This window comes from Ahaetulla prasina, chromosome 11, assembly GCF_028640845.1.
Source record: "Ahaetulla prasina isolate Xishuangbanna chromosome 11, ASM2864084v1, whole genome shotgun sequence".
Lineage (NCBI taxonomy): Eukaryota > Metazoa > Chordata > Lepidosauria > Squamata > Colubridae > Ahaetulla > Ahaetulla prasina.
Genome location: NC_080549.1, coordinates 24,101,880 through 24,129,528, shown reverse-complemented (window position 1 = coordinate 24,129,528; position 27,649 = coordinate 24,101,880). Strand labels below are relative to the sequence as shown.

The following is a 27,649-nucleotide window of genomic DNA, read 5'->3' as shown; positions in this document are numbered from 1 at the left end:
CCTCCCTTTCCTTTTGTGGAAGCAGCAATCCAGCCTTTAAAGATGCAGAATTATTTAAGATCTTTCCCTGACAGGAAGCAAGTCAACCTTCCCTTTCTCCCCTTTGCTTTCCAATTCTTTGGCGGTCAAGGAGAAACATTACCAATAAAGAATAAGGAAAATGAATCACTGGTTTTTGCCCTATATAGTAAATTTGACCTCCATGTTTGTTTTTTTAAAACAAACTACACTCAGGTTTCTAATCTAAGAAAGGAAGTGCATCAATGAGTTGATTATTCCTCTGAGATTAATCTAATGGCTACTATTTTGATGCTGGCTGGCTTTATTTTCCTCCCTTTCTTTACAGGAAAGAAAGACAGAGAGGGGGAAGAGGGGGAGAGAGAGAGAGAGAGAGAGAGAGAGAGAGAGAGAGAGAGAGAGAGAAAGAAAGAAAGAAAGAAAGAAAGAAAGAAGTAAAGAAAGATTGATTAAAAAATAAGTGTTCAATGTCTTCTTGGCAGGATGCAAGTTTTGGTGTGATAGATTAAACTACAGATTAAACCACAAGATTTTTATTTATTTATTTACATTTATATCCCGCCCTTCTCCGAAGACTCAGGGCGGCTTACAATGTGTAAGGCAATAGTCTCATTCTATTTGTATATTTACAAAGTCAATTTATTGCCCCCCCAACAATCTGGGTCCTCATTTTACCTACCTTATAAAGGATGGAAGGCTGAGTCAACCTTGGGCCTGGTGGGATTCGAGCCTGCAGTAATTGCAGGCTGCTGTTTTTTAATAACAGGCTATCTTACAGCCTGAGCCACCACGGCCCTGGGCTACATGTAGCTTGACACCTGAGAAAACTGAAACATACTTCTCTCTGCTTGTTCCTAGCAGAATCTCACCATTCCAGTAAGAAGAGAAAAGGAAGGAAAAGGATGGATGGATGCCTGGGAAATGAGTTCTTCATTCAGCAAATCTTAGTTGCTGAAGAACATGGGCCAATGATTGGAATATTCACTGGGTAGCTGAGTCTGGCATTATGCACTTCCCAAAGCTATTCTTTCAGGCTCAGTGACACTGAAATTTTGAAATGCCAGTAGCTTCTATTTTTCATATCTTATCAAACATCAAACCCGCTCTAAAGCCAAAGGGAACCTATAGCTATTGATGGATTTGATGTTCCCAAACAATCCCAAACAGTCTTGGATTTCTTTGCAAACAAAAATAAAAATGGTTAGATGCTTTCAAGAAAGAAAAAGCAAGGGAATTGGGAGGGAACATGAAGTAATAATGTTACCCCAAATTATTGAAACTCCCCCATATCTTCTGCTGAAAACTTCTAACAAAGTGGTTTCCATACCCTGTGTAACTACAGCTTTGTCTTCTCTAACTCACTTCTCTCTTAGGGTCAGCCTCTCATGCCAAGATTTACATGCTCTTTATCAGATTCAGAAAGTAGCCTGGCTTCCTTTGAGTAACAGCTGGGTAGATCTATTTTTTTTCAATATCCTGAAAATTAGGCACCAGAAGCTGGCAGAGAGCCCACTGTCAAGAGGAGCTAATTTTCTAGTACTCATGTTCCTCCTCCCCATTGTTTCCAACTCTTTGCTCATTTAACCTCCAGTAAATGGTGGTGCTAAGGGTGAGGAATCAGCTTACTCACTGATTTCCTCCTTGGCACAAGAACAGCTGGCAGAAATGGGTATGAGGAAGAAGATCTAGCGAGGAAAGAGGGTGGGACAGTGAAGGGATCTTGGCCAAGAATCTTCTAAAACTTGGAGTCAACACAATTTCTAGTCAGGCAAATCCGTACTCTCATTTACTGACAGAGAGAAATATAATCAAGCCTTATCAGGATGGCTTAATTTTTCAAGAGACAAATAAGACATCTTTGTTGTAGAGTAGATGCTATCAGAACCACCATGTAAAGGTGCCTGAAAGAAGAGCTGGTACTTTGAGAACATCCTATGCAAAAGATGTCCTTTGCAGTGGTCTACCTGACAAGCAATGCTGAATCGCCATTTTGAACTTCCAGAAGGTAAGGTGTGGCATCTGTACAAGGCATTGTGGGAAACTGACAATCATGCTCATAATCATAAGGTGTCAAAAATGTAGTGTGCCAATGAGACCAAATACCTGACACTCAGGAGCTAGCATTCAGCCTGCCCAGAAACGGGCAGCTTTCCCCTGAAATGAGATGTTTTCCATTGAAGATCTTCCGGCAGGGACCCCAAAGATGTTTTTTCAAGAGGCAACTGGACTTTCTTTCTTTTTCCTTGAAGGCATTCCACTTTTATCTGAGAAGCTTCTTCAGTTCTGACTGAATGGTGGCGGATGGAAGGATTTTCCATCATTCAGTAGAACTGAAGAAGCTTCTCAGATGAGAAGCAGAATGCCTTCAAGGAAAAAGAAAGAAAGTCCAGTTGCCTCTTGAAAAAAACAATCCTAAAGCATCTTTAGGACAGCCATGACCTGGATGATTGAGAATCTCCATACACATTCCTGGTAGGGAAGTAAGAAATTTGTATGTATTCTGGCAGGCCATCCTGGGAAGAAAGTTTGGGAGGAACAATCACAACGATAAGGCAGCGTGAATGACAGTTCCTTTCAAAAACAAATGACTCGATACTCAAAAGCATTCTGAGATGTAGAGTGATAACAACTGCATGGAGACTAGTTTGCAGTCTGGTCCAAAGTAGGTGTTTACAGATACAGCATGGAAAACAGATTTCCAGCACTTTGATAGCAGAAGGAAACTTGAGGAATTGGCTGGTGCAGTTCTCGGCTGCTGTCTACTCTCCCATTTCTTGATGGCCTTGCTGCTCACACATAAGACCAGATGCCCCACCTCAGCACTCTGCAGTTCCGAGAAAAAAAACAGAAAAACTGGAGTTGTATCTGATCCAGAACTGGCGTTCTTTATTAAATTTAGAATGGACATTGAAAACAAGTTCATAGAACGATCATTCTTCGTGTAGTAGTTAAAGCTGTTCATGATCTTCGAAATATACAGGGAGCTTGAAGGATGAGGTCTACTGATTTTAAATTATTACAACATTATGTTCAGGGATGTAGCTGAAATCAGTTTGGGGAAGAAACTTAAAAACTGAGGTTTATTTATTTGATTTTTGATTTTTATACCGCCCTTCTCCCGAAGGACCCAGTGTTTGAGAAGACTACGAATAGCTATTACATTAAGAAATTTGAACTAAATGGTAGCTTGCGCATTTGGCCAGAGACCAATTTTAGGTTATGGTATAATTTAAATCAGTCTTTAGAAAAAAAACATATACATTTTTCAGACAGCTTGCTCTGTAGAAGTCAGCTTGCCTTCCCAAATACCAGAATCATAAACAACAGATACAGACACACAAGACAAAGCATTTGAGCAAGCATGTTCAAATGTCAGACCTGAGACCATGGAGTTTTTGAATCAAAAATCAAATTCTAATCCCATCCCAGATGGTTATTATATACCAATTATATCCCTTGTATGTCTGAATTACATGCTGAATGGTCAGCCATTTCAATTATAATAAATAACTGAATTTAAAAAAAAAATCAGATTAAGAAATATCAGATTGCCTTTGAATAATTAGAAAGTTATTTTATTTAATGGGGAGGGGGTTGGGAGATGAAAAGCTTTGGATGAGGTTAATTGGATTGGAAGGGAAAATTTTATTCTATGTTTGGTTTATGTATAACAATACCTTGTGATTGACCCGGGAAGCCGGGGGGGGGGGAAGGGAGGGGGGAAGGGGTTTTTTTGGGAGGGAGGGGGAAAAAAAGGGGTGAAAATGTCTTTGTTTTTTAAAAAACTTTTTCAATAAAAAAAAAAAAAGAAATTTGAACTAAACGTTAAGTGCCTTTTTGAGAGCTTTTATTCACTTGCAATTAGCATAAATGCAAGTCCTTGACTTACAACAGTTCATTAAGTTCAAAGTGGCAATGAAGGAGAATATTTATAGCTCAGGGTTGAAATGAGGGGTCCTTGGTGCTCTCTGGGCTTTCTTGTTTTCTTGCAGATGTTTCATTACCCTAACTAGATAACATCATCAGTGCTACCGGTAGTAAGGAATGCAGTTTGTTATTAGTTTATATGGCTTGTGACCAGAGTATAAACTGACAGCAAGCAACACTCCTTACTGGCACTGATAATGTTACCTAGTTAGGGTAATGAAATGTCTGGAAGAAAACAAGCAATCTCAGAGATCACCAAGGACCTCTCAAAGTTACAATGGCATTGAAAATATGACTTATGGCCATTTATCACACTTATTACTGCAGCATCCTTGTGGTCACCTGATCAAAATTCAAACACTTTGCAACTGGCATGTATTTATGACGGTTGCAATGTCCCAGGGTCATGTGATCTCCTTTTGCGACTCTCTGGCAAGCAAAGTCTGGTGGCTCAGACTGCTAAGACAGTCTGTTATTAACAGCAGCCGCTTGCAATTACTGCAGGTTCAAGTCCCACCAGGCCCAAGGTTGACTCAGCCTTCCATCCTTTATAAGGTAGGTAAAATGAGGACCCAGATTGTTGGGGGCAATAAAAGTTGACTTTGTATATAATATACAAATGGATGAAGACTATTGCTTGACACTGTGTAAGCCACCCTGAGTCTTCGGAGAAGGGCGGGATATAAATGCAAATTAAAAAAAAAAAGTCAATGGGGAAGCCAGATTCATTTAACAGCCATGGTACTAACTTAACAACTGCAATGATTCACTTAGCAGCTGTATCAAGCAAGATTGTAAAATGAAGCAAAATTCACTTAACAAGCATCTCGCTTAGCAACAGGAATGTTGGGCTCAATTGTGGTCATAAGTCGAGGATTACCTGTATGGTCTGCTAATCTATTTTTTTCCTTGGGCCCTTATGACATTGCCATCACCTGATCCTCAGCCTATACCAGAGGCTGGTTTTAGCCGTACCAGGATGAGTTGTTCTTTGGGCTGCTTATGGACACGGGCTTAGCAGTCTTATGCAACAGTTCTAAATCCATGTCCCAAAAGGGGTCTGGGACAACTCAGCATGGCCAGCTCGCCATGAGACAAGATTTATACTGATATCGAAGAAATGGTGGAATAAAACTATTAAAGAGAGGATACCAAATGAGTGACACCATGAAAAGTGAATCACAAAAATTAAAACAATATTTTAATTATTTTAAATAATTGAATTGTTGAATTGTCCAACGGGAAATTGTTCCATGGTGAGTTGGCCATGCAGAGTTGTCTCATTCCAACTCAAAGGAGCCTGGCTATTAGCTGAAATCAACTTACAGTCAGTCTAACCCTCTTTCCAAATTCTGTGATGAAGATATGGGACAAGCACAAGGGAGATCAGATTCTAGACTCATTCTCCACCCCTCCAGCCTCCCAATAATGGAAACTCCTTCAGTGACTTTGAAGCTACCATTGTCTCTCTCTGCCTTACCTACCTGATAATGACGTTCTTCCTCAGTGAAATGGAATGAGGAAGAAGAATGATTAATATGGCCTTGAGCTTCAGAAGAAAAGGTAGAATATAAATCCAAGTAACAATAATTAAATCTTTCCTAGCTGGTAATGCTTGAAAGAAAGGGAGAGAAATGAAACCAGGGGATTTGCTCTCTTAATATACTATCAATACTGTAAATAAGGATATTGGCATTTTTGTAGCAAGATAGGGATTGCTGGCAAATGATACGCTGGTGGAGTTTTCTCTTGGCTCTCCAGGCAGTACTTCAACTGGAAGCTGAAGGAAGACCCCTGAATGGAAGTAGATCTTTTGCTGACTGATTTCTGGTTGGAAAGATCTAACTTAGAACTAAGGATAAATTTCCTGATGGTGAGAATAATTAACAGAGGAATGGCTTGTTTTCAGAAGTTGTAAGTGCTCCATCACTGGACGTTTTGAAGAAGAGATTGTACAGCCATTTGTTCAGAATTGTATACGGTCTGTTGCTTGAGCAGGGGATTGGATTAGAAGGCCTCCAAGGTCCTTCCAACTCTGTTATTCTGTTTCCTTGTTCTTTCCATAATCAATTTATCCATCCCATCAAGCCCAAAGAAAGTCCGAAATGCTATAGGATCGCCTGCCATGTCCCTTCCAACTCTATTATTCTATGTTCTATGTTCTTGAGCCCAATCTTTGCTACATGCTCAGGTGAGAGGACCAAATAACCAGACATAGCTGCCCTTTGCATCACTGACTGTCTTGAGAGAGTAAGTGACAGCAAGGGTGTAATGGACAGAAGTTGTAACTTGTAACTTGAGGAACAAGACAATAGTGAGATAAAAGGTATTGGAGTCTGGACCTGAGAAAGTGCCTCAGACTGGACACTCCCCAGATTTTATGAGGGAGAAGCACTTTCAGACTTGCAAGGTCTTGTAACTGTAACCTCCTAATAAAAGTAGTATTCATAACTTTAATTTCCTCATTGCCCCATCTTGAAGGGCTGGCAAATGCAGAGCTACAAAATGATCTGTAAAGGCAGATTCCTCCTTTGGGTTGGGATGTTTCCATTTTAGGTTTCAGACCTCATATTCTCTGGTTGGGTTCCATTGAAACACTCACCATGCCTCAACCTGTGCAATTTTCAAGTCCAGGCCTAGTGTCGCCATCCCTAAATCAGGATGGTCAATAAATTGCAGAGATCAGCAGGAGCCATTTTGTGGCAACTTTGACACTTGTGGACCTCAACTCCCAGAATTCCCTGTCAGCCATGCTGGGTCGGGAATTCTGGCAGTTGAAATCCACAAGTCTTAAAGTTCCAAGTTTGGAGACCCCTGGTGTAGATCATGCCAGAGCATGGAACACGTTAAGGGTAATCCACATACCTGAATGCCTGATTATTTTTTTAAAAAATAAGCAAGAATGGCCTTTGCAGAAGTCCTTATTTGTATTGCAGAACTTCTTGTGACTACTGAATCCACAGAAGGAATGTGGTGAACGAAGATCAAAGCTTTCTTTCATGTCCAGAAATGGAAAACCCTTCAAAGCTTTTGACTAGATAACACCTTTTGTCTCACTACGACCACAAGCAGCAACTGATGTGATACCATCATACTGCATTTTCCCTTTTCTGCCCATGTTCTGCTTCCTTGGTTATTTTCCACAAGTACCACAAGTGCATATTATTATGAGATGCCCGCAAGCCAATGCCTACACCCACGTTCCGGAGGTACAGTTTTGCATGCAAAACACGAGAGGTAAAGTAATTCAGAAACTCCACCGGGGAAGGAAAAAAATTATCCACCCAGCTTCAAGTATCTGTTGCACCTGAAGATCCTTTTTCTTCTTCTTTTAATGGTATCTTTTCCTTCCTGAAATATCCACAGTGAGAAAGCAGTCTTTGAAGAGATCCTCAAAAGAAATCTTTACTTTTGTAAAGAGGAATGAAGGCCATGAGGTGCTATTTTCAAGTTGCTGCTGTGGTTTGGTAAAATAAGTCTTCTTAGAATTCAGACTCCCTCTGTTCCTTCTAACATCACCAAAACTTCTGAAAACAGACTCTCCAAATAAGTGTTTGATGAATAATCTATCATTTTTACTTTACTTTGAATTATCTCAGTACGTTTAATTGTTTATGATATTTTAGGTTTGCATTTGGCTTTCTCACAATTGTTTTATATACTTCTAAGCTTTATAACTCTTATTCACAAAGAAGGGTTGTTTTAAATTTAAATTTATTCAATGTGGATGTTTTAACAATTGATGGGTTTTATTCTGTCCATTTAATAAACCACTGGAAATCTATATCGACTCAGCAGTATACAAGTAAAATTATTTATTTAATCAATTAAGAAACGACTTCTAACTTTCTTCCTTCCACACCTCTGAACATTAACCTAGTTGAACATAATGGGAAATTCAGATTTGGAAAGATTATTTTTTCTGTAAAAGGGAAAATGTATGTAGTAGGAAAATAGTAGGGTGGAGAATGGAACAATCTCTTCCTGGAGATATGCAACTCTGTTTCAGTAAAAAAAAGAGTGGATCTATTTCTAGCAGCGTGCTGCATTCATACAATATGCATGGGCAGATCAGGGAAACCCTTAGCAAATTTAATGTTTCTCTTGGTACGAACATCGCTGGTTTAGTAGGCAGCATCCAGGTCATCTGGTTGGCTTAGGATTCCTGAATTGGGGAATCCAGAAAAGGGTCCAACCTCTCAGCCAAACAATCAAATGCAGTTTCATTGACATTATAATTTTTCCAATTGCTACTTATGGCTGTGAAACATGGACTCCGAAAAAGGCAGCTAGGAGAAGGGTGGATGCCTTTGAACTATGGTGCTGGAGGTGACTGTAACGTATCTCATGGACTGAAAAAATAACAAAGAAGTCCTAGAGCAAACCTCACGAAAAATATCATTTGCAGCCAAGATCACCAAACAGAGGCACTGGGTTATTCCTTGCCCCTTACACATTTTAAGAACATCAAAAGAACCCTGCTGGATCAGGCCAAAGGCTCTTCTAGTCCGGCATTCTGCGTCACACATGGTCAGTCATTCACATTTAAGAAGATCATAAATATACATTCTCTACTGAAAGAAGAGGATTCTTTCCCAAAAGAATTTGCCTGGCTGCCTTGTGTCAATAGACTTGAGAAGGACTGAAGGATTGCATCCAACTATCAACGTATCATAAAGAGCTAATCAATGGATCCAAGGCTCTTTGTTTAAACTACACCTTATAAGTCCCTTTGTTTTCAGTGATCGTATTCTAGCTCTGATTACAACCTGAGTTTTAGATAGAAGACACACATTATAGTGGATTCATGGATCTCATGAAGTTATGCTTTGCTTAAGAGGGTTCATTTTATACAACACCTTACAACTAAATCATAATAAATGAACTGAACACCTTCTGGATGCAAAGATTCCAAATCCCAGAATTCAGACCAGTGGCCATGTTTGGTTGGATAATTCTGGGAGTTGAAATCCATGTACCTCAAGGCCACCTGGCTTAATGGGAAGTGTTAATACTACTTTATAATACCTTGGTAAGACCACACTTGGAATATTGCATTCAGTTTTGGTCACCGTGATATAAAAAAGATGTTAAAACTCTAGAAAGAGTGCAGAGAGGAGCAACAAAGATCATTGGGGAACTGAAGGCTGAAACATATGAAGAACGATTGGAGGATTTGGATATGTCTAGCTTAAAGAAAAGAGGGACTAGGGTTAACATGGTAGCAGTGGTTAACATGGTAGCAGTATTTAAGGGACTGCCACAAGGAAGAGAGGCTTTAATCTATTTTCGAAAGTACCTGAAGACAGGACAAGAAGCAATGGGTGGAACCTAATCAAGGAGAGAAGCAACCTAGAACTAGGGAGAAATTTTCTGACAGTTATAACAATTAACCAGGGGAACCACTTGCCTTTAGAAGTTGTGGGTGCTCCAATACTTGAGGTTTTTAAGAAGAGATTGGACAACCATTTGTCTGAAATGGTATACGGTTTCTTACTTGAGCAGCAAGTTGAACTAGAAGACTTCCAAGGTCCCTTCTAACTCTATTATTCTGTTCTGTTAACAAAGATAGGTTAACAAAATCTATTAATACAAACTTCAGTGGTTGGTTCACCCAATATGCTTGGTCAGCCAAAGAAGCTACAAGCACATCTCAATCTGCACACCATACTTACAGAAGGCTACAAGGGTGGAGGCCTGCTGAGCTTCAGGGGGCAGAGGGTTCTATAGGGTAAGGGGTGCCATAGACAAGATATACTTCCAAACTCTCATCAGATGGCAATATCTAGAGGAAGGAACTAGGAGTATGCCCACCCTATTTGAATTGATAGGACACAGACCTTGAGGTGGCAGCATGAGATTCAGAAAATGTTTTGTGCTATTTAAGAGTCCCCTGGATTTATGCAGCCAGATATGATAGCATTGAATTGTGGGCACAGTATATGAGCATCACTCTTCCTCAATCTGGTGCCCTTCAATTGAGCTGGACCTTGGACATCAAGAGCCATTCTTCAAGCTCTAGTGACCCAAGTAATGATCTGGCTGTTAAAAGGGCTTGGAAGGAAAGAGGGATTCATTACAGATTCTGTCGGCAGATGAAGTCATGACTGTAGTCTCCGTCCTTGACAAATGAGACAGCTTTCAGAATCCAACCTTTTGGCTAAAGGGCATTTTGGTCCTCAACTTCATGACTCCTGAGGTTGCTATAATTCTATCCTTGCCTCCCTTGTAGTTGAGAGAGATCAACCACAGGAATCAGACTGACACCTACAAGTTCTCCTCCTGGAAAGAAATCTCTAAGAAAAGGACCCAACTTTGTACCCACTCTGCTGGAAGGAGGCCATTAAACTCAGCAAGGTTTATTTCTGAGCAGGCATGGTTGGATCATAAGGAAGGATGAACACTGAAGCATTGATGCTTTCAAACTGTGATGTTTGAGAAGACTCTTGAGAGTCCCTTGGACAGCGAGGGCATCAAATCAGTCAATCCTAACCCTGCTGTTAATGGTGGCTAGGGAATTCTGGAAGTCCACAAGTCTTAAAGTTATCAAGTTTGAAGAGCCCTGTGCTAGAAAAATGTGGCCTGGCAGCTAATGCCACCAAATTATCCGATTCCCTTTTGTATATTTGGTGCATGCTTCTGCCTGGGGCCAAGCGGTTGTCCTACTTAATCCTTTCAGTCAGCTTCTATGCATATTCACACAGAAATAAATCTGCCTGAGATCTGTTTATTGCTCTGTGGGCATGTAATTAAAGGTTTGTTGGCTGACAAATATTCTCTGCTCTGAAATAATTCCACAACCTGCAAATCTCTCCAATTTGCAAGCCAAAGTTTCATTTGAAATGTCCCTGGGATAGAAGTTCAGGTTTAGGCATTTCTTTTAACCTGCTAAAAATTTGAGATAGACAAGCACAAAACCTAAGAGAAAATTTTTATAAAATGTTTTATAGATGGCATTTAGATCTGAAAAAATTGTCGTGTATGTATCCAAATGTGAAAGCAAAATGTTGGAGATGTGATTGTGAGGATGCTACTTATTATCATATCTAGTGGACCTATAAAAAGGTTAAGACTTTTTGGATTAAAATATGGTGGATTATGCAGAACATCCTGAAAAAGATTAAGTTTACTCCACAGTTCTTCTTCTTAGGAATATTTTCAGACTGTACAGCTATAGAGACTAAATTGATTTTGAACTTAATAACTGCTGTGAGACTATTGATTGCACAATATTGGAAGAAAGAAGATTTACCTACAATTGGAGAATGGACAAGTAATGTATCAAATCTAGCAGAAATGGCAAAAATTTCTGCGTATTTGAAAGACTATACACTAGAAAAATATATTTTGGAATTGAGAATGTGGATTGATTATATTCAAAATAAGTATCAGATTAAAAAATATCAACTAGTTTTTGAGTGAAGTTAGGATTTGTTTTACATTAGTATGTTTAAGAAAGAGGGGAATTGATAGTGTGAAGGTGTGAAGTGATTGGGGATTAAGTTTTATGTTTATTTTAGATTATGCTTGTTAGACATTATACCCTGTATTCTGTTCTGGGAAGTCTTGGGGGGAAGGGGAAAGGGGGGAGAAGGGGGAAGATTACAAACTGATTGATTGCCAATGTACAGGAATAATTGAAGAATTAATTAAGTTGGAATGGTGCAAAGTCGGGGCTGCTCAGCAACCACTCCAGAAGGGAAAGGGTAGGGAGAGAGGAGAAGAGAGAAGGAAGAAAGTAGGTATGTAGGTAGGAAAGAAGGGAGGGGGAAGAAGGGATAGGAGGAGAAGAAGGAGGGGAAGTGAGAGGTTTAGAAAGGGTGGAGGTGAGAAGCGGGAAGGAGGAGAGGAAGTAGGAAAGTGAGGTGGAGGAAGGATGGGGAAAGTAGAAGAAGGAAGAGAAGGGTAGAAAGGATTAAGGAAGGGAGTGGCGGCTGGGCAGGCCCGATCGAGTACAATTTAAGGGAAGGAATAATTGTTGGATAATTGATGGTACTGTACACTGGTTAAATTGTTGGAAATATTATGGAAAATAAAAACTTTTTTGGGAAAAAAAAATTGAGATAGGTGGTAAATGATGGCTGCCCCTTCCATGTTGATCATGACATGGTTAGTTCCTCCTCCTCAGTCTGAAAGTTAAGCATTATCCTTTTTCACACTTGAGCAAAAACAAAACTACAGCTGGTTCTTTCACTTATTGAACCTCAATGCTGAAAGTTTCAGTGCACAATTACAACTTAGTCTAGGCAACATCATTAGATCCAGAATGGAATGGAGCGCACTGGAGTGGAAAGGAATGGAATAGAATGGCATAAAGCTGGAAGGGACCTTGAAGGTCTTCTAGTCCAACCCCTATACCATTTCAGAAAAGTGGCTGTCCAGTCTCTTCTCAAAAACCTCCAGCGATGGAGCACCCACAACTACTGAAGGCAAGCTGTTACACTGGTTAATTGCTCTCCCTGTTATGAAGTTTCTCCTTAATTCCAGGTTGTTTCTCTCCTTGATTAGTTTCTATCCACTGTTTCTTGTCTTGCCTTCTGGTGCTTTGGAGCATAGGCTGACCCCCCTCTTCTTTGTGGCAAAGACCCTCAAAATTGGAACATTGCTATCACGTTGCCCCTATTCCTTCTTTTCTCTAGATTAGCCATACCCAAGTCCTACAACCGTTCTTCATATCTTTTAATCATGTTAAATATCATATGCTCCTGACCATTTTTTTCAACCCAGAAGAACATGGGACAATCCAAACTGCCCAGTTTTTGCTCAGTGACAATGATGGCCAAACCAACATCTTTTAACATCCTTTAACCACATCCCTTATGTACCATTCTTTGTTGGCCATCCAGATTTGTTGAAGTGCTGAGGCATAATCCTGATGAGTAATTATTTTAGAAGATTCCTCCTCATCGTTCTTTTCAGAATGAAAAAAAAAAAGTGGAATGTTTTGATAGTCCCAACATGCTGATCATGTATCTCCCGAGGCTGCATAACATTCAAAATAAAAATAAAACGATCAGCAAACATGATTCATTTCAAAGCTATTCCTCCATCACCAAGCCAAGGCTGAAATCCAGGACTTTAGGCTTTCTAATCATCCTGAAAAGTAACATTCTTGACCCTATTTCTGACCCATGTGAAATTACACACATATCTTTTCTCTGCTAATAATAATAACAACAACAGAGTTGGAAGGGACCTTGGAGGCCTTCTAGTCCAACCCCCTGCCCAGGCAGGAAACCCTACACCATTTCAGACAGATGGTCATCCAACATCTTCTTAAAAATTTCCAGTGTTGGAGCATTCACAACTTCTGCAGGCAAGTTGTTCCACTTATTAATTGTTCTAACTGTCAGGAAATTTCTCCTTAGTTCTAAGTTGCTTCTTTCCTTGATCAGTTTCCACCCATTGCTTCTTGTTCTACCCTCAGGTGCTTTGGAGAACAGCCCGACTCCCTCTTCTCTGTGGCAACCCCTGAGATATTGGAACACTGCTATCATGTCTCCCCTAGTCCTTCTTTTTATTAAACTAGACATACCCAGTTCCTGCAACCGTTCTTCATACGTTTTAGCCTCCAGTCCCCTAATCATCTTTGTTGCTCTTCTCTGCACTCTTTCCAGCGTCTCAACATCTTTTTTACATCGTGGCGACCAAAACTGAATGCAATATTCCAAGTGTGGCCTTATAAAGGCATTATAAAGTGATAGTAACACTTCATGTGATTTTGATTCTATCCCTCTGTTTATGCAGCCCAGGACTGTGTTGGCTTTTTTAGCAGCTGCTGCACACTGCTGTCTCATATCTAAATGGTGTCCACTAAGATTCCAAGATCCCTCTCACAGTTACTATTATTGAGCAAGGTACCCCATATAGGATACCTGTGCATTTTTTTTTGCCTAAATGTAGAACCTTACTTTTTTCACTGTTGAATTTCATTTTGTTAGTTAGCGCCCAATGTTCAAGTCTGTCAAGATCCTTCTTGACAGACTTGTATCTTGAGCCTATCTTCTGGAGTGTTGGCTATTCCTGCCAGCTTGGTGTCATCTGCAAATTTGATGAGTTCCCCATCTATCCCCTCGTCCAAGTCATTGATGAAGATGTTGAAGAGTACTGGGCCTAAAACAGAGCTTTGGGGTACTTCACTGCAAACTTCCCTCCATGGGATGTAGTTCCGTTGAGGACTACACGTTGAGTGCGGTTGGCCAGCCAGTTACGAATCCATCTGGTGGTGGTGCTGTCTAACCCACATTTTTCTACTTTATCTAGTAGTAGGTTATGGTCTACTTTATCAAATGCTTTACTGAAGTCCAAGTAAATTATAGCGACAGCATTCCTCTGGTCTACTAATTTTGTCACTTTGTCAAAGAATGCAATAAGATTAGTATGGCATGATCTGTTTTTGACAAACTTATGTTGGCTTTTGGTTATTACTTTGTTTGCTGCTCAATAGCCAACAGTCAATGCATTAAAAAAGCAACATTTAGAAGAAATCAACCTCTTAGTGGTACAGTGAGCATTGTAAATGTATTTCTTTATCAATCCAGTCTAGATGTGTTGGATATTATAGGAGTGCAGCGACACCATAATCAATCATCTATTTGTAGCCACTGTCTTGATATTTTGACCACTCTTGAGGCTGGATATGTACAATTAGAGCTGTGTTTCTCAACCTCTGGAAATTTAAGATGTGTGGACCTCAACTCCCAGAATTCCCCAGCCAGGCTTGCTGGTTGGTGAATTCTGGGAGTTGAAGTCTACACATCTTAAAATTCCAGAAGTTGAGAAACACTGAATTAGAGAATTCATAAAGTCCATTTCAGGTCATTTTGGATTGGGTCCTGCATTCTCCATAGGGTGAATGGATAAGAATATGTCTGTTGCAACCTTCAAATATTCCCAGCCTTCCATTTGTCAAACTTAATGAAGCAATAGGACTCGAAGACAAGAGGCCAACTGAAAGCCGGGTTTTTGGAAGATGATTCTAACTTGGACCAAATGAATATTCCTGCTGCTGTTCTCATTTACTTGCATGAAAGGGAAAATTGCTTCCAAAGATTATTTCAGGGGAGAAGAATTTTGGTGAAATCCTCATGGGAAGGACATGATGTTCTTGCACTGATTTAGGGATAAGGTCTCTCTTTTGTAATTCTTTTCCCTGCACCTACCAGAAACCCTCCCTTTTGCCTGCCTTTTTCCACTTCCATTAAACCCACCCTTCCTGCTGCCTTTTTCCACTTCCATTAAATCCCAAGAGAAAGTCAAGATCAAGAAAGACAAAGTCAAACTGGAAAATGTGGAATATCAGGGAGGCTTCAGAGTGACTGAACGAGGAATCAGAGAATGTCTCTTCCCAGGTTGGAAGATTTTCACATATCCCTATAATTGATGACAACAAATTATTTTCTCTGTACAATAGTTGGGAATCTGCCTAATGGGTTTGTCTAATGGGGAAGGGATATCACTCTCATAAATTTGATGTATAAGGAGGTTCAAGGTATTGTTCTTGGCACCTCCAAACAAACATGGAAGGGACACGGTTGAAATTCTGGAGCAAAGACCACCAGTGTAGACCAACCTTTCTCGATCCAATTGACCTACAAAAATATAGGTTTCAGTTTCCAGCATTTTCCATAAGTATGACATCTATGACATCTGAGAGTTAAAGTCCAACATCTAGAAGGCTGCTACATACAATTCTGAATAGAGATTGAGTAGGTATCCAAATAATATGGATTGTACTTTGGAGAAGGTGGCAGCATGGAAGCTTCTGGGGCTAATATAGCTTCCAAAGCTGACAGAATCCTTTTCTCCTGTGGGATCCAGGTTGGAAAATCCATGGGGGAAGTTCATTTATATTTACTTTTATCAAAAGTCTGGCTTGACTTAAATGTTCTTCTTTTTTAATGAACTTTCAACTTATCTCAGGCAACCTTTTCCAACCTGTCTCTGTCCAGAAATGAGTCCCCACCTCACCCCAAAACTGCCAGTCCCTCTGGCCAATGAGAATTTTGTATTCAGCAATCCTACACAACTGGAAGGCATTGGGGGAGGCAGATGGTGTGTATGCAGTTTATTAACTTTTTCATGCCATATCTAATTTGTGGCTTTTTGCAAATTTATAAAGGGATTTATCTTTACTTGGGTGGTTTGATTGTTGTTGTCATTGGCATAAGCTGCCTGGAGCACATTTTTTTTTTGTGAGTAAAAAGGGCTACGGGTCTCCTAATAAACAAATTAACTAACAAAAAACACATAAAGCAACTCTTATAATCAAGGAAAGAGAGGATTTCAAGCAAAACTGAGCTATGGCTCTTAACTGAAAATGCCTTTTTAAACCCAGCATTGTTTGTTGTTGGTTTTAAATCTGTTTCTTTTCTTTCTCCATTCAAGAAAACAAATTATTTTAAACAACAACATTCTCCCCCGCAAAAAAAAGGTCCAGATACAAACTTCAAATTCAAGGGATCCCTTAGTCATCTGAGACCAAATAAACTCAACAGGTAGTCCTGGATAAAAATTTCCTTGACCTTTCAATCTAGAACAATTCCCGTTATCCTGCAAATCCTGCTCCCCACTTCCTTGGCAAGATTGTTCCCACACTTAAGAAAAACACAGGAAGATCTAAGGAAACTTACGGGGAAACAGAGAAGACAAAGCACAGGATCTGAAAATAGAAGTGGAGCCCATACATTTCCTTTACATATGGCAGCTGACTCCCGATTTCTACAAAATCTTTGGGGCCATATGCTTTTTCCATTCCCTATACACCAAAAAAAAAAAAAAGGAAAGGAAATGGAACTTGGGACTGTTTCATTATCAGCAGAGAGCTTCAACTCTCTTGTTTTCTTTTCCTCTTAACAAATGCTTGGAAAATTATAAAGCCTCATTTGCAAAACTGAAAGCTTTGCCGCTTTAGCTACACAACAAAACCCCTTCACATCCCTTTTGTTCCATCAAGGAATTGGGTGTTGTTTGGCCTAGTGTGAGGGGCAGCAGAGGAATTAAAACAAAAACAAAACGTACAATTGGATTGCATAAAGTTTTGTGGAGGAAGAAACAGATGGGCTGTATCCACTGCACGAAAAAATAAGAAATTCTGAGCCAGCCACCATTTTGACTTCCCACTTCCCATTGTTTTGAACAATGTGCATGGTTTCCACCCCACTCCACGCTGAGAGCCATTCAAAGCCATTCCCCTGAGGCTTGGACTGATCCGTTAGCAATTGTACTCTCAAAAGTAACATGGGATAGGACAAACATAAAATCCGTCCTGTTTTATGACCCTTAAACTTCATTAAAATAACATTGATTTAATCCAGGACAGTTAAGATGATTAACTCCTCCATGTTTCTCTCACATTAAACATTGTGGTTTTAGAAGGGATATTGGACTCCAGACTGCAGCCTGGGGAAGTGACATTGTGTTGCTCAATCCATAAAGTACCATTTCCATTTGAAAATGTCTTCAGTGAAGCCATTCTGGATGTCTCTACAGTTCCCATATGGACCCTAATTCTTACAAAAATGTCTGATCTAGTAAAATTAAAGCAATTGAATCAAACACAATGCTAGTGACTTGATCTCCATGGAGTTTTCTTAGCAACCCTGTAGAAGTGAGTTCCTATTGTCTTCTCTTGGGGTGTTTTTTCAAAGTTTGGTCAAGTTCAATCAAGATTTTCAAGATCAGGCAAGTGTTGAGGTCTCCTGGAAGTTGAACCTAACGGATGGTGACTCCATGAGCACATCAATAACTTTTCTGGGCCTGCCATTTTGTTCTCCCAAGATGGAATCCCCAGATGGCTCCTAACCCTGTTTAGCACCCAAATCCAGATAAAACTCAGTCAAGATCTGCCAGCTGCTTTAGATCAATGTAAAGCTAAAAACTTTAGGAATATTCCACAAGAGCTTGGAGAATGCTTGGATTAGATGCAAGGAGCTTTTGACTTTGTATTATTTGATGGAAATGCTTTTTGTCTCTTTCCAATCTCATGTCAATGGGCATTCAGGTCTAGTTCTGTTCAAGAGATGGGTCCTCTTTTTCAAGGATTTAGGATAAGGGAAACAAAAGATGCTTCAGACACATGTAGCCAAATACAAGGTATGGCTTTGGACAAGTAGAGTAGCTATCCCACAAAGGCATACCTTTGGCCATCCATCTGATGCACAAAGCAGGGTCTCCAAGCAAGCAGAGTCAATGGCATTCAAAGCCTGACACCATTTGTATGTGTTGCCCAGGACACACACAAGGGTCAGAGTTTCTATTATGCAGTGAGGGTCACCATCTTCAATTTTTTTATCCTTCCATGGATCACCCTGACTCATTTTGCATCATCATCGCCATCCTCCTCCTCATTACCACAAAAACAAAACATGAATGACATATATTCTTTGCATTTTCTTTGCAGCTTCATTCAGCTTTATTTAAAAAGTAAACAATGGTTAGTTAACCATGCCACAGGGATCATTAAATCTTTACCTGAAAGAATATCCCTAACACAAGAAAAAGAAAAGTACAGTAAAAGAAAACATTCAAAAGAAGCAAACAACCAAACAGAATTAATGGGGGGAGCAGAGTGGTAATGGGGAGTGAACTTTCATATATCCAATCCAATCCACCCAATAACTTCTAACCTACATCTTCTGAAGGGCCACAAGGAGAGAGTTACTAGATCTAACTCAATATTTTTCCTGCAACAGCAATCCAGTAGCAGGTCTAGAGACACCTCGTAAATTTCCCAGGCTGAGAGTAAATTCGAAAACACTCCCTTTTCATAACTCCAAACCTCAGCAGTTCAACATACACCATTCAATAAAAAGCTAAGTGCAGATTAAGGAAATTCTCTGAATCTCACCTATCGACATCACAAGTTTCTCACTCAGTACTGAATTTCAAAAATAGGCATCCTGCACAAAAAACATCACCATAAATGCAAACATTATAGAATTGTTCCTAGAATCCCAGGCCTATAAAAAGCTCTTTAATACATATTTCTGAAACAAAAACTGATTTTATCTCCAAAAACTTGATACATCCAGCTCTGCTGGGGTCCTCCTTTCACTGAACGTAGTTTTCCAGCTGCCTGTTTAACTTGAACAACTGGCATCCCCCGTTTGTTTGTTTTTCCTCCCTCTGTTCCTTCTTCGTTTCATGTCATGCGTTTCACACTGTAAGCCTGCCTCCGTTTCACAGATTATATGTATGTTGCTGTGTGTGCCTTTAGGCTAAGAGCAGGGATAAAAATATCTTATGGGCTTTGAATCATCCAGCCTGTCTCTTGACTTTGACATCTTGTCTTTTCGTTGTAGTAAAAAAAGAAAAAGCTGGACTGGAGATCTCGTCCCATATGAAAATATCTCCGGATGATTCATTTTGTCGTTGCCTGATCCTGTTCTGGTTGGCGCAGTCTCCTGTTTCAGCAAAGCTTTCTCAGTCAACATGTGCTGATGCGAAGTGGCATTTGCCGATCATAATCTGAACTGGCAAATGGTTTCTTTTCTCTGTTTGCTTAGCAGATGAATAAATAAGTAATGAGAATACAATAGGGTTGTGCAAAGCATTGAGCAGCTTTCATTTCATATTTCTCCTGTGTCCTTCCCCCATCCAGGTCTCATTTATTGATTGGTTTTTCTTATTGTATCCTATTTATTATGTTTATAAATAACACAAGGTGGTGAAAATATCCACCTTGGACAACAATGACCCTGTCAGGTAGGCTGTGCTGAGAAAGAGTGACTAGTCCAAGGTCACACAGCTGGCTTTCGTGCCTAAGGCAGGACTAGAACTCACCACCACCTGGTGATTGGCCCAAGTCACCCAGCCAAGCTTTTGTGCCTAAGGCAGGACTAGAACTCATAGTCCCCTTGTGATTGGCCCAAAAACTCCCAGACTGGCTTTTGTGACTAAGGCAGGACTAGAACTCACAGTTTTCTGGTGATTGGCCCAAAGACAACCAGCCAGTGTTCATGGCTAAGGCAGGACTAGAACTCACGGTCTCTTTGTTTTTTGCCTGGTGGCTTAACCACTAAACCAAAATGGTCCCTTACTAGATATGGATATGGAACAGTAACTTGTGTGTTTTCTGATGCGCACAAGACAGTATTTGTGGTATAATACACTTTGCTTTTCTGTGGCCCACTTGGTGAGTGCCATGGCCCCATTACTGGTTTTTCATCTCTGCCCCTGTGCACTGGTGGATGGGGAATTCTGGGAGTTGAAGTCCATACATCTTAAAATTGCCAACCTTGAGAAACACTAATATGGTGCAATCCTTTGCAATGTGGGAAACCAATTAAACTATTTTTGACGGGTGTCTATCCAGAATATTCATAATATTTATAACATTTCCAGAAATGGAATACCTATTTATCACACCTGCAATCATCTAACTGTGTTTTATGACAGTTTTGCCAAAAATTGGCAATTACCGTATATACTCGAGTATAAGCCGAGTTTTTCAGCACGTTTTTTGTGCTGAAAAACGTCCCCTCGGCTTATACTCGGGTCTATACGGCTTATACTCGAGTTTTTTTTTTTTTAAGCCCCTCGGCTTATACTCGAGTATATACGGCTTATACTCGAGTTTTTTTTTTTCACATTTTACCGGACGGAAGCCCTGCGGTGCAGTGAGAGGCGGGCGGGGGCCGCCAGCCTTCTCAGCTGAGGAGGAGGGTTTCCCAACCGGTAGGTGCCTCATTCCACCTCGGCTTATACTCGAGTCCCCAGTTTACCCCAGTTTTTGGGGTAAAATTGGGGACCTCGGCTTATACTCGGATCGGCTTATATTCGAGTATATACGGTACTTCCTGTTTTTGGCAAAACTGCACCCATAGCGAAGGCTTGGTCCACTTAAGCTCAACAAATTGGCTTTGTTGACTGACTTGTTTTATGACCATCGCAACAGACAACTGTGATGGACAGACTCTATTATGGTTGCAAGGCATAAAATATTCATGCTGTGACTAAAGAATCTGTTTGCAAGGAAACCATTGTAATTACAGCACAGCAGATCAAACCATTGGCAAAATCATTTTTCTTTGATGAGCTGCATCCCACAAACCATCTTTATATAAACGAAGTTCTTCCAGTGCTTCTGGTTACCGATGATGGATTACTTTTGTATTGACTGGGGCATTTTTTTTGGGGGGGGGCAGCAAATTCCTTTCCCCCCTACTAATGAATTGCACAATTAAATTCCAGATAGACAAGCTATACAAAGTGGTTGTGTGAATTGACCACATAAGTTGGAAAGAGCTTATGGCTGATCTTCAAACAGACTTTATTACCTTATTTCAAAATGAAGAAAAGCCCAGCCAAACTATCTGTTCTCCATCCTCAAATGCCCTCTGGACAGAAATATGGGATATAACTCATAATAAAACTTGAAATAACCATCTCACTGAATCCAAGCTGAATGCAATGGGGAGTTAATCAGGCTAGAGGGGGAAAAATAGTTTTTCTTCCATCTGAAATCCTGGAAAGCTTTTGCTATTGTGAAGAACTAATGCTCAGTTCCATATACCAGTATGGAAGACCCTCATTTCAGGAAAAGAAATAACTGTGGTTCAAGCTGGTTTGCTCAGGCAACCATTGCTAAAGCTAACTAACAGCCAGTTTCACCTAGTGGTTAAAATGCTAGGAGGAGGTGAGTTCTAGTCAGCCTTAGACATGAAAACCATCTAGCTGACTTTGGATCAATCACCAGGAGATGGTGAGCTCTAGTCCTGCCTTAGTTGTGAAAGCTAGCTGGGTGACTCTGGGCCATTCACTCTCTTTCAGCCCAACTTATCTCAAAGCGTTGCTTTTATGAGGAAAACAGGATGAAGAAGTACAAGTAGTCCTCAACAGTTTGTTTAGTGACCGTTCAAAGTTACAATGCTGAAAAAAGCAACTTATGATCATTTTTCACAATTATGACTGTTGCAGAATCCCCATGGTCACGTGATTTACATTCAGATACTTGATATGATACATTTATGACGATTGTAGTGTGCCAGAATCATGTGATCCCTTTTGTGATCTTTTGACAAGCAAGGTCCATAGGGAAACCAGGTTCCCTTAACAACCGTGTTACTAACTTAAAAACTGCAGTGATTCATTTAACTAATGTGGTGAGAAACATTGTAAAATAGGACAAAACACACTTAACAAATTTAACGTAAATTTTGGGCTCAATTGTGGTCGTACATTGAGGACTACCTATATTATGTGTGTTGAGTAAAAAGATAAACAAACAAACAAACAAACAAATAATTTGGTTAGTTAGTTAGTATCAGAGCACAGCAACCAAAATTCCTTAGAAGAAACAAAAAAAATCAATGCTTGTGATCTGTTCTGATCTGATCAGGGACTGTGAAGAATATAGATTTGAGCTTTGTCTTGTAGCTTTAATGGTGAACAAAACCACAGCCTGATGGAGCAACTGCTGGTCTTCTTGGAGTTTCCCCTCCAACTCTCCCCAACACAACATCTGGAAAAATGTTTCTAGGAGGAATTGCCATCTAGTGGAATCTTCAGGCATTGTCTTGTACACGGCCCCACTCTATTCCCCTTGGCATCCAAAAACGGAGGGGGGGAAATGATAATTGGAACCATCCCTAGAAAAATCCCACCCAATTAAGTTGACAGCATTTTTGAAATAGTTCTGTCTCCAAAGGAAACCGAACTGAACTCTGAAGCAGTTCAACTATAGGCTGAAGGATTCCCTAGACCCTCACCCATTGCAGCCAAGGGAAGCAGCTTTTCTGCTCTGGCTTTCTGGCTTAATGGGCAGCATGCATATCTATAGACCAAGATGCAACCAGTTAAGCAGACCGTCAGCACTCACTTAAATATGGTCTGGCTTGTGTTTTACTCCACATTTTTGATATGGAGAAGTTCTGCCAGGAGATCATCAACCAGAGAAGGTTCCCCTTCAGCGATGTTTCTCAAACTTGGCAATTTTAAGATGTGTGGACACAAAGTAGTCAAGCTTGAGAAATATCGTCCTTTGGGAAGACATTTAATAAGAAAATCCTTTTCCAACAACATTATGAATGATCTAGACATATATGGAGAACATTCATACCCAAGCTTGTTCAACAGTTTCCATATCTGAAAGAGCCATCCCAGATTAACCTATTCCCTTCCGGGCTTCAAAGCAGCTTTCCAGAGAAGTTCATTTGCATGTTCTAGTTGATAACCATTGCATGCTAATGATATATAATGAAATCAACTATAGGTCATTAACAGTATATTTGCTCCCCCTGCCATATCATGGCCCCATCCTCTTCCACTGAAGAACCTAGTGGTCCCATGTGCACAACGTATTATTGAGGTCCCGCCTTGGTTTGGTTGTCTTGTGCTCGAGCGTATTTGGTGGACACAGCCTATTCAAGTTCAGTTCCGATGGATTGTGCAAATTTAGGAAATGGGTTGCTTCAATAGCTGAACGTTGATAGTCATCAGCTTGACTTTTTTGTTTTTACAGACACACCTAACTATCTTGGGGGGGGGATTTTACCCCCAGTATGTATGAATGGGAAAAAATTCAGATGGTATATTAACATGGATTCTTCTGTGTCTTGACAAGGTCCATCTCTTTTTATCTCTCTCCCTCCACCCCCTTCACTCTCTCACCTAATATTCCTTTCTCATCCTACAACAACAATAATCCTGTAAGGTGAATTGGATTGAAAAAGAGAGTGATTGCCTCAAAGGCAGTCAGATGGCTTTCATCACTACAGCAGGACTAGAACTCATCATCTCCTGGTTCCTAGCTCGATTCTTTAACCACTGCACCAAACCATCTATACTATTTTAAATTATTAATATAACGTAACATAACATAACCCCCAACCTAGTGATGCAAATTAGGACTAGAAAGAGAATAGGTGCCAATGTTCTTGACCTTCAAAAGGTCCAAATTTCCAGCTAAAAGGAACAGGGAGCAGAAGGGGCATCACCAGCCTAAGAACATACAGCCGGTGGTGCCTCCAGAGAGGCACAATATTAGGAGAAGGAGTCAAATAGTCTGGACCGAAACAAGGCAGTTATGATTTTAAAAAGGCAAGCAATTCCAGCTTCAATTTTGGGATTAAGCATTCTGTTTGATTGGCATATATTTTTTAAACAGTAGATTGTGACAGTCAACCTTCTTCAGGAACCAATGGAAGAAATAGGGATAGCATACAGAGAAAATTTCATATGAGCTGAAAAGAGGAAGTCCAGGTGATCAGCAATAGATAGTAACTTTTTTGGGAAGAGAAAAAACAAAAGGGTTTGGGATGCAACAAAACAACCGAAGTAGGAATCCTTACTTTCTTTTGCAGAACATTAGAAAGAAAACTTCACTATATCAAGCGTAGAATTAATCTCGGCCAAGATATCAATTGACAACTCCTTTCAAATTTTTAGGTTCCTGGATTGGTTTCCTATCAAGTCAAATCTAGGTCCTTCCAGCTTCGTATTTGCAGATAGCACAATTTTCAAACTTATAGGCAGAGTTTCAGCATCAGGCATAGTAGATGCCACAAGCTGGACTTTGAACCTTGATCCCTCAGCTTCCCACATGTGAAAGCTACCTTCTGTAGCTTTCATTGTCCTATGATAGTGGACTCTTCTCACTCTCCAAAGTTCCAGGTAGAACCAGGCCCTAACAAGACTTCCAAAGTTCTCCACTCAGTTTGTGAGAAGAGAAATTTGGGTGGATGAATTTCTCTGTGTTTAGTCAAGAGATCTCCTAGAAGTTCTCAAGAACAAAATTCCTGAGTGGCAAATTCCTTTCTGAAATCTTCTCTTGAGATTGAAGGAAAGTAGAAGAAGACCACCAGCCTTGAGACTGTTCCCAATTCTCCTAAATAACTGTCAGATGACCACGCACCATACATTTTGGTTTCCTCCAGAATTCTATCCTCCTTTCCGAAAAACTTAGAAAGCAAAGTGTCTTTTAGTCAGATTGAGTGACAATTAGTAAGGGAAAATAAAACATCTTTCCTTTACCCGTTCTCTATTTTTTATGCTTAAACAAATATGCCAAGAATTACCTTGGTCCCTTCTTCGGGCAAAGGGATGCTCTACAGTGGACTTATTCATGCATTTGTGAACAAATTCAAAAACTCTGGATTCACACAAGCACGAGCAACAGTAAGGAAAGACAAATACACTGAATAGTTAGTTTATCTAGTAATCTCACTGATGGCATATAGCAACTTGTGGACTTCAACTCCCAGAATTCCCCAGCCATCCATGCTGACTGGGGAATTCTAGGAGTTGAAGTCCACAAGTCTTAAAGTTGCCAAGGTTGGTCATCCTTGGTATATAGTTTGATTCCTGGGCATGCTTTAAGTCAAGCTAATACCCAGAGCTGGAAAATAGAGGCCACACTTTAGGAAAGCACCTTCAACAAGGCACTAAGTGTGGCTGATGAGGTTTTGTAGTGGGACCCCGACCACTACAAAAGTTCCTGAATTCCAGCGCTTCTTCATTCTCAGCTCCTGCCAGGACAGAGTTGGCCTGGCTCGTTTGGAAGACTTTCCTTTGCTTAGGAAAGGCATTCCCACCCAAAAGGATGCTGAGCGACTCAGGTGGGTGGCAGAAAGGGAAAAGCTAGAGCTCTTCCAAGCTGCAGCTGGGAACTCCAGTCCACGTTGGGCAAAAACCTGGAAGGCTCCAGGCAATTTGCAAGACCAAGAGGGCACACACTTACCTTGAAGTGCCAGCGTTAAGCAAACGGCCATGGAAATCGCCAGCTTGGCAGTCATGTTCTGGTGCAGTTGAGGTGGGTCCTTTGACAGCAGAAGGTGCCCAGTCCAGGATGCCCTCTTGGGCACCGGACAAGCTGCCAAGGTGGCAACCTCGCTGGCTGGGGTGGAAATCGTCCAGAGCAGAGAGTGTCGGAACTCTCCTTTTTTTCCTGATGCTGCCAAAATCGACTCGGTCCTTCCTTCTAAGTCTCCTGCGATCTCTCCAGCGGGGCTGAGGGTCAGCAAGAAGGGAAGCCGGAGACTTCGAAGTTGGCAGAAGCGGCGGGGCTCCCGATCTTCGCGGGGTCCCGGGCTTCTCCCGGCTAGCAGGTGTTCCTGGGCAGGAGAAGGCAGCCCACGCCCGGAGTGGCTCGGGGCGGGGATGGGGAGGCAGGGAGGTCGGGAGCAAGCAAGGGCCGGAGCCGCCGCGCCAACTTCTCAGCAACTCGCGAAAGTCTCAGGATTGGGGTTTTAAGCGGAGGAGTCGCAAGCCTGCCAGAGGCGACCGGGGTCTGCGGTGCCTTCCAAGGTCTGGGGCTGGTCCAAGGGAGACCGGGGACCGTCATTTCCCCCTTGCCCCCTCCCAGGCGGAATTGGCTTTTCCTGGGATGTTGGAGACGCACTTGGAATTCTTGAGAGGGGAAGAAAAGGAGGAAGGCGAGACGTCAGCAGCCAAAGTCCCAGAGAGAGGATCTCGCCCCCCCCCACATATAACCCGTCCCCATCTCTCTCTCTCTCTCTCTCTCTTTCTCTGTCTAACTTTTCTTCTGGCTGCCAAGAAACCCCGCTGCTACTTCCGGTCGCTTTTCTTGGGGCCACTTTGCCCTCCCCCGCAGAGGCATTCCCTTGCTCGCTGGCGGGCACCCACACCCGCACCCACGGCCGCACGCGTGCAAGCCAGCTTTTGCACGGGTTGGACTGGTGGTGCCTGAACGGCGATTAGAAGAGGGGAGAAGAAGGAGGATGGGCAATGTGGTCTAGTGGTTACACGACTTTGGAACAAACTGGTGAGGTCTCTTTCTAGAACATAAAATAACAGAGTTGGAAGAGACCTTGGAGGTCATCTAGTCCAGCTCCCTGCACAAGCAGGAGAGTCTACAGGTAGTCCTTGGCGTACAACAGTTCACTTAGTGACCTTACAATGGCACTGAAAAAGCCACTTATGACCATTTTTCACACTTATGACCATTGCAGCAACCCTATGGTCACGTGATTTACATTCGGATGCTTGACAAGTGGTTCACATTTATGATGGTTGCAGTGTCCAGGGATCATGCGATCCCCTTTTGCGACCTTCTGACAAGCAAAGTAAATGGGGAAACCGGATTCACTTAACAACCGTGTTACTAATTTAACAACTGCAGTGATTCACTTAACAAATGTGGCAAGAAATGATGTAAAATGGGGCAAAACTTACTTAACAAATGTCTCAACAACATAAATTTTGGGCACAATTGTGGTTGTAAGTCGAGGACTACCTGTATACATTCCAGACAAGTGGCTGTCCAATCTCTTCTTAAAAGCCTCCAATGATGGAGCACTCACAACTTCTGAAGGCAAGCTGTTCCACTGGTTGATTGCTTTCTTTCTCATCTGTCTGTCTGTCTGTCTGTCTGTCTGTCTGTCTGTCTGTCTGTCTGTCTGTCTGTCTGTCTGTCTATCTATCCATCCATCCATCCATACACACATGCATACATACACCCACCCACCCACTCATTCATCCATCCATCTATATCTATCTATCACCTATCTATCTAGAAACCACTAATGTCCAAGGGCTTTGGGTGATGTACAAATAAGGTTTTAATCTATGTTTAGTCCTGAGGTTTGTTGACTGGCTTTCATTCTCTGTCTGCAAGCCTACCTCATCTGGTTGTTGTGATGATATGCCAAGTAGAAGGCCTTGCATCCTGAGACCTTGTCCATCAACAAAAGCCAGCATTCTCATTGGGGTCATGGGAATTGTAGTCCGAAGCACCTGCAAAGCA

General features: G+C 41.2%; 1 protein-coding gene across 4 annotated transcripts in view; it reads right to left on the bottom strand.

Annotated features, from left to right (window-relative positions):
- LOC131205061 (vascular endothelial growth factor receptor kdr-like) overlaps positions 1 to 26,349 on the bottom strand; it is a 210,691-nt gene extending 184,342 nt beyond the window's left edge. For 3 of the 4 annotated variants that reach the window (XM_058196911.1, XM_058196913.1, XM_058196914.1), the window contains exon 1: positions 25,625 to 26,348. In XM_058196911.1, coding sequence (XP_058052894.1) covers positions 25,625 to 25,679 — 55 coding nt within the window. In that variant the 5' untranslated portion in view covers positions 25,680 to 26,348. Of the gene's footprint in view, positions 1 to 25,624 lie in introns of all 4 variants that reach the window. The other variant, XM_058196910.1, reaches the window with a different exon arrangement.
- Between the last annotated feature and the right edge of the window lie 1,300 nt (positions 26,350 to 27,649).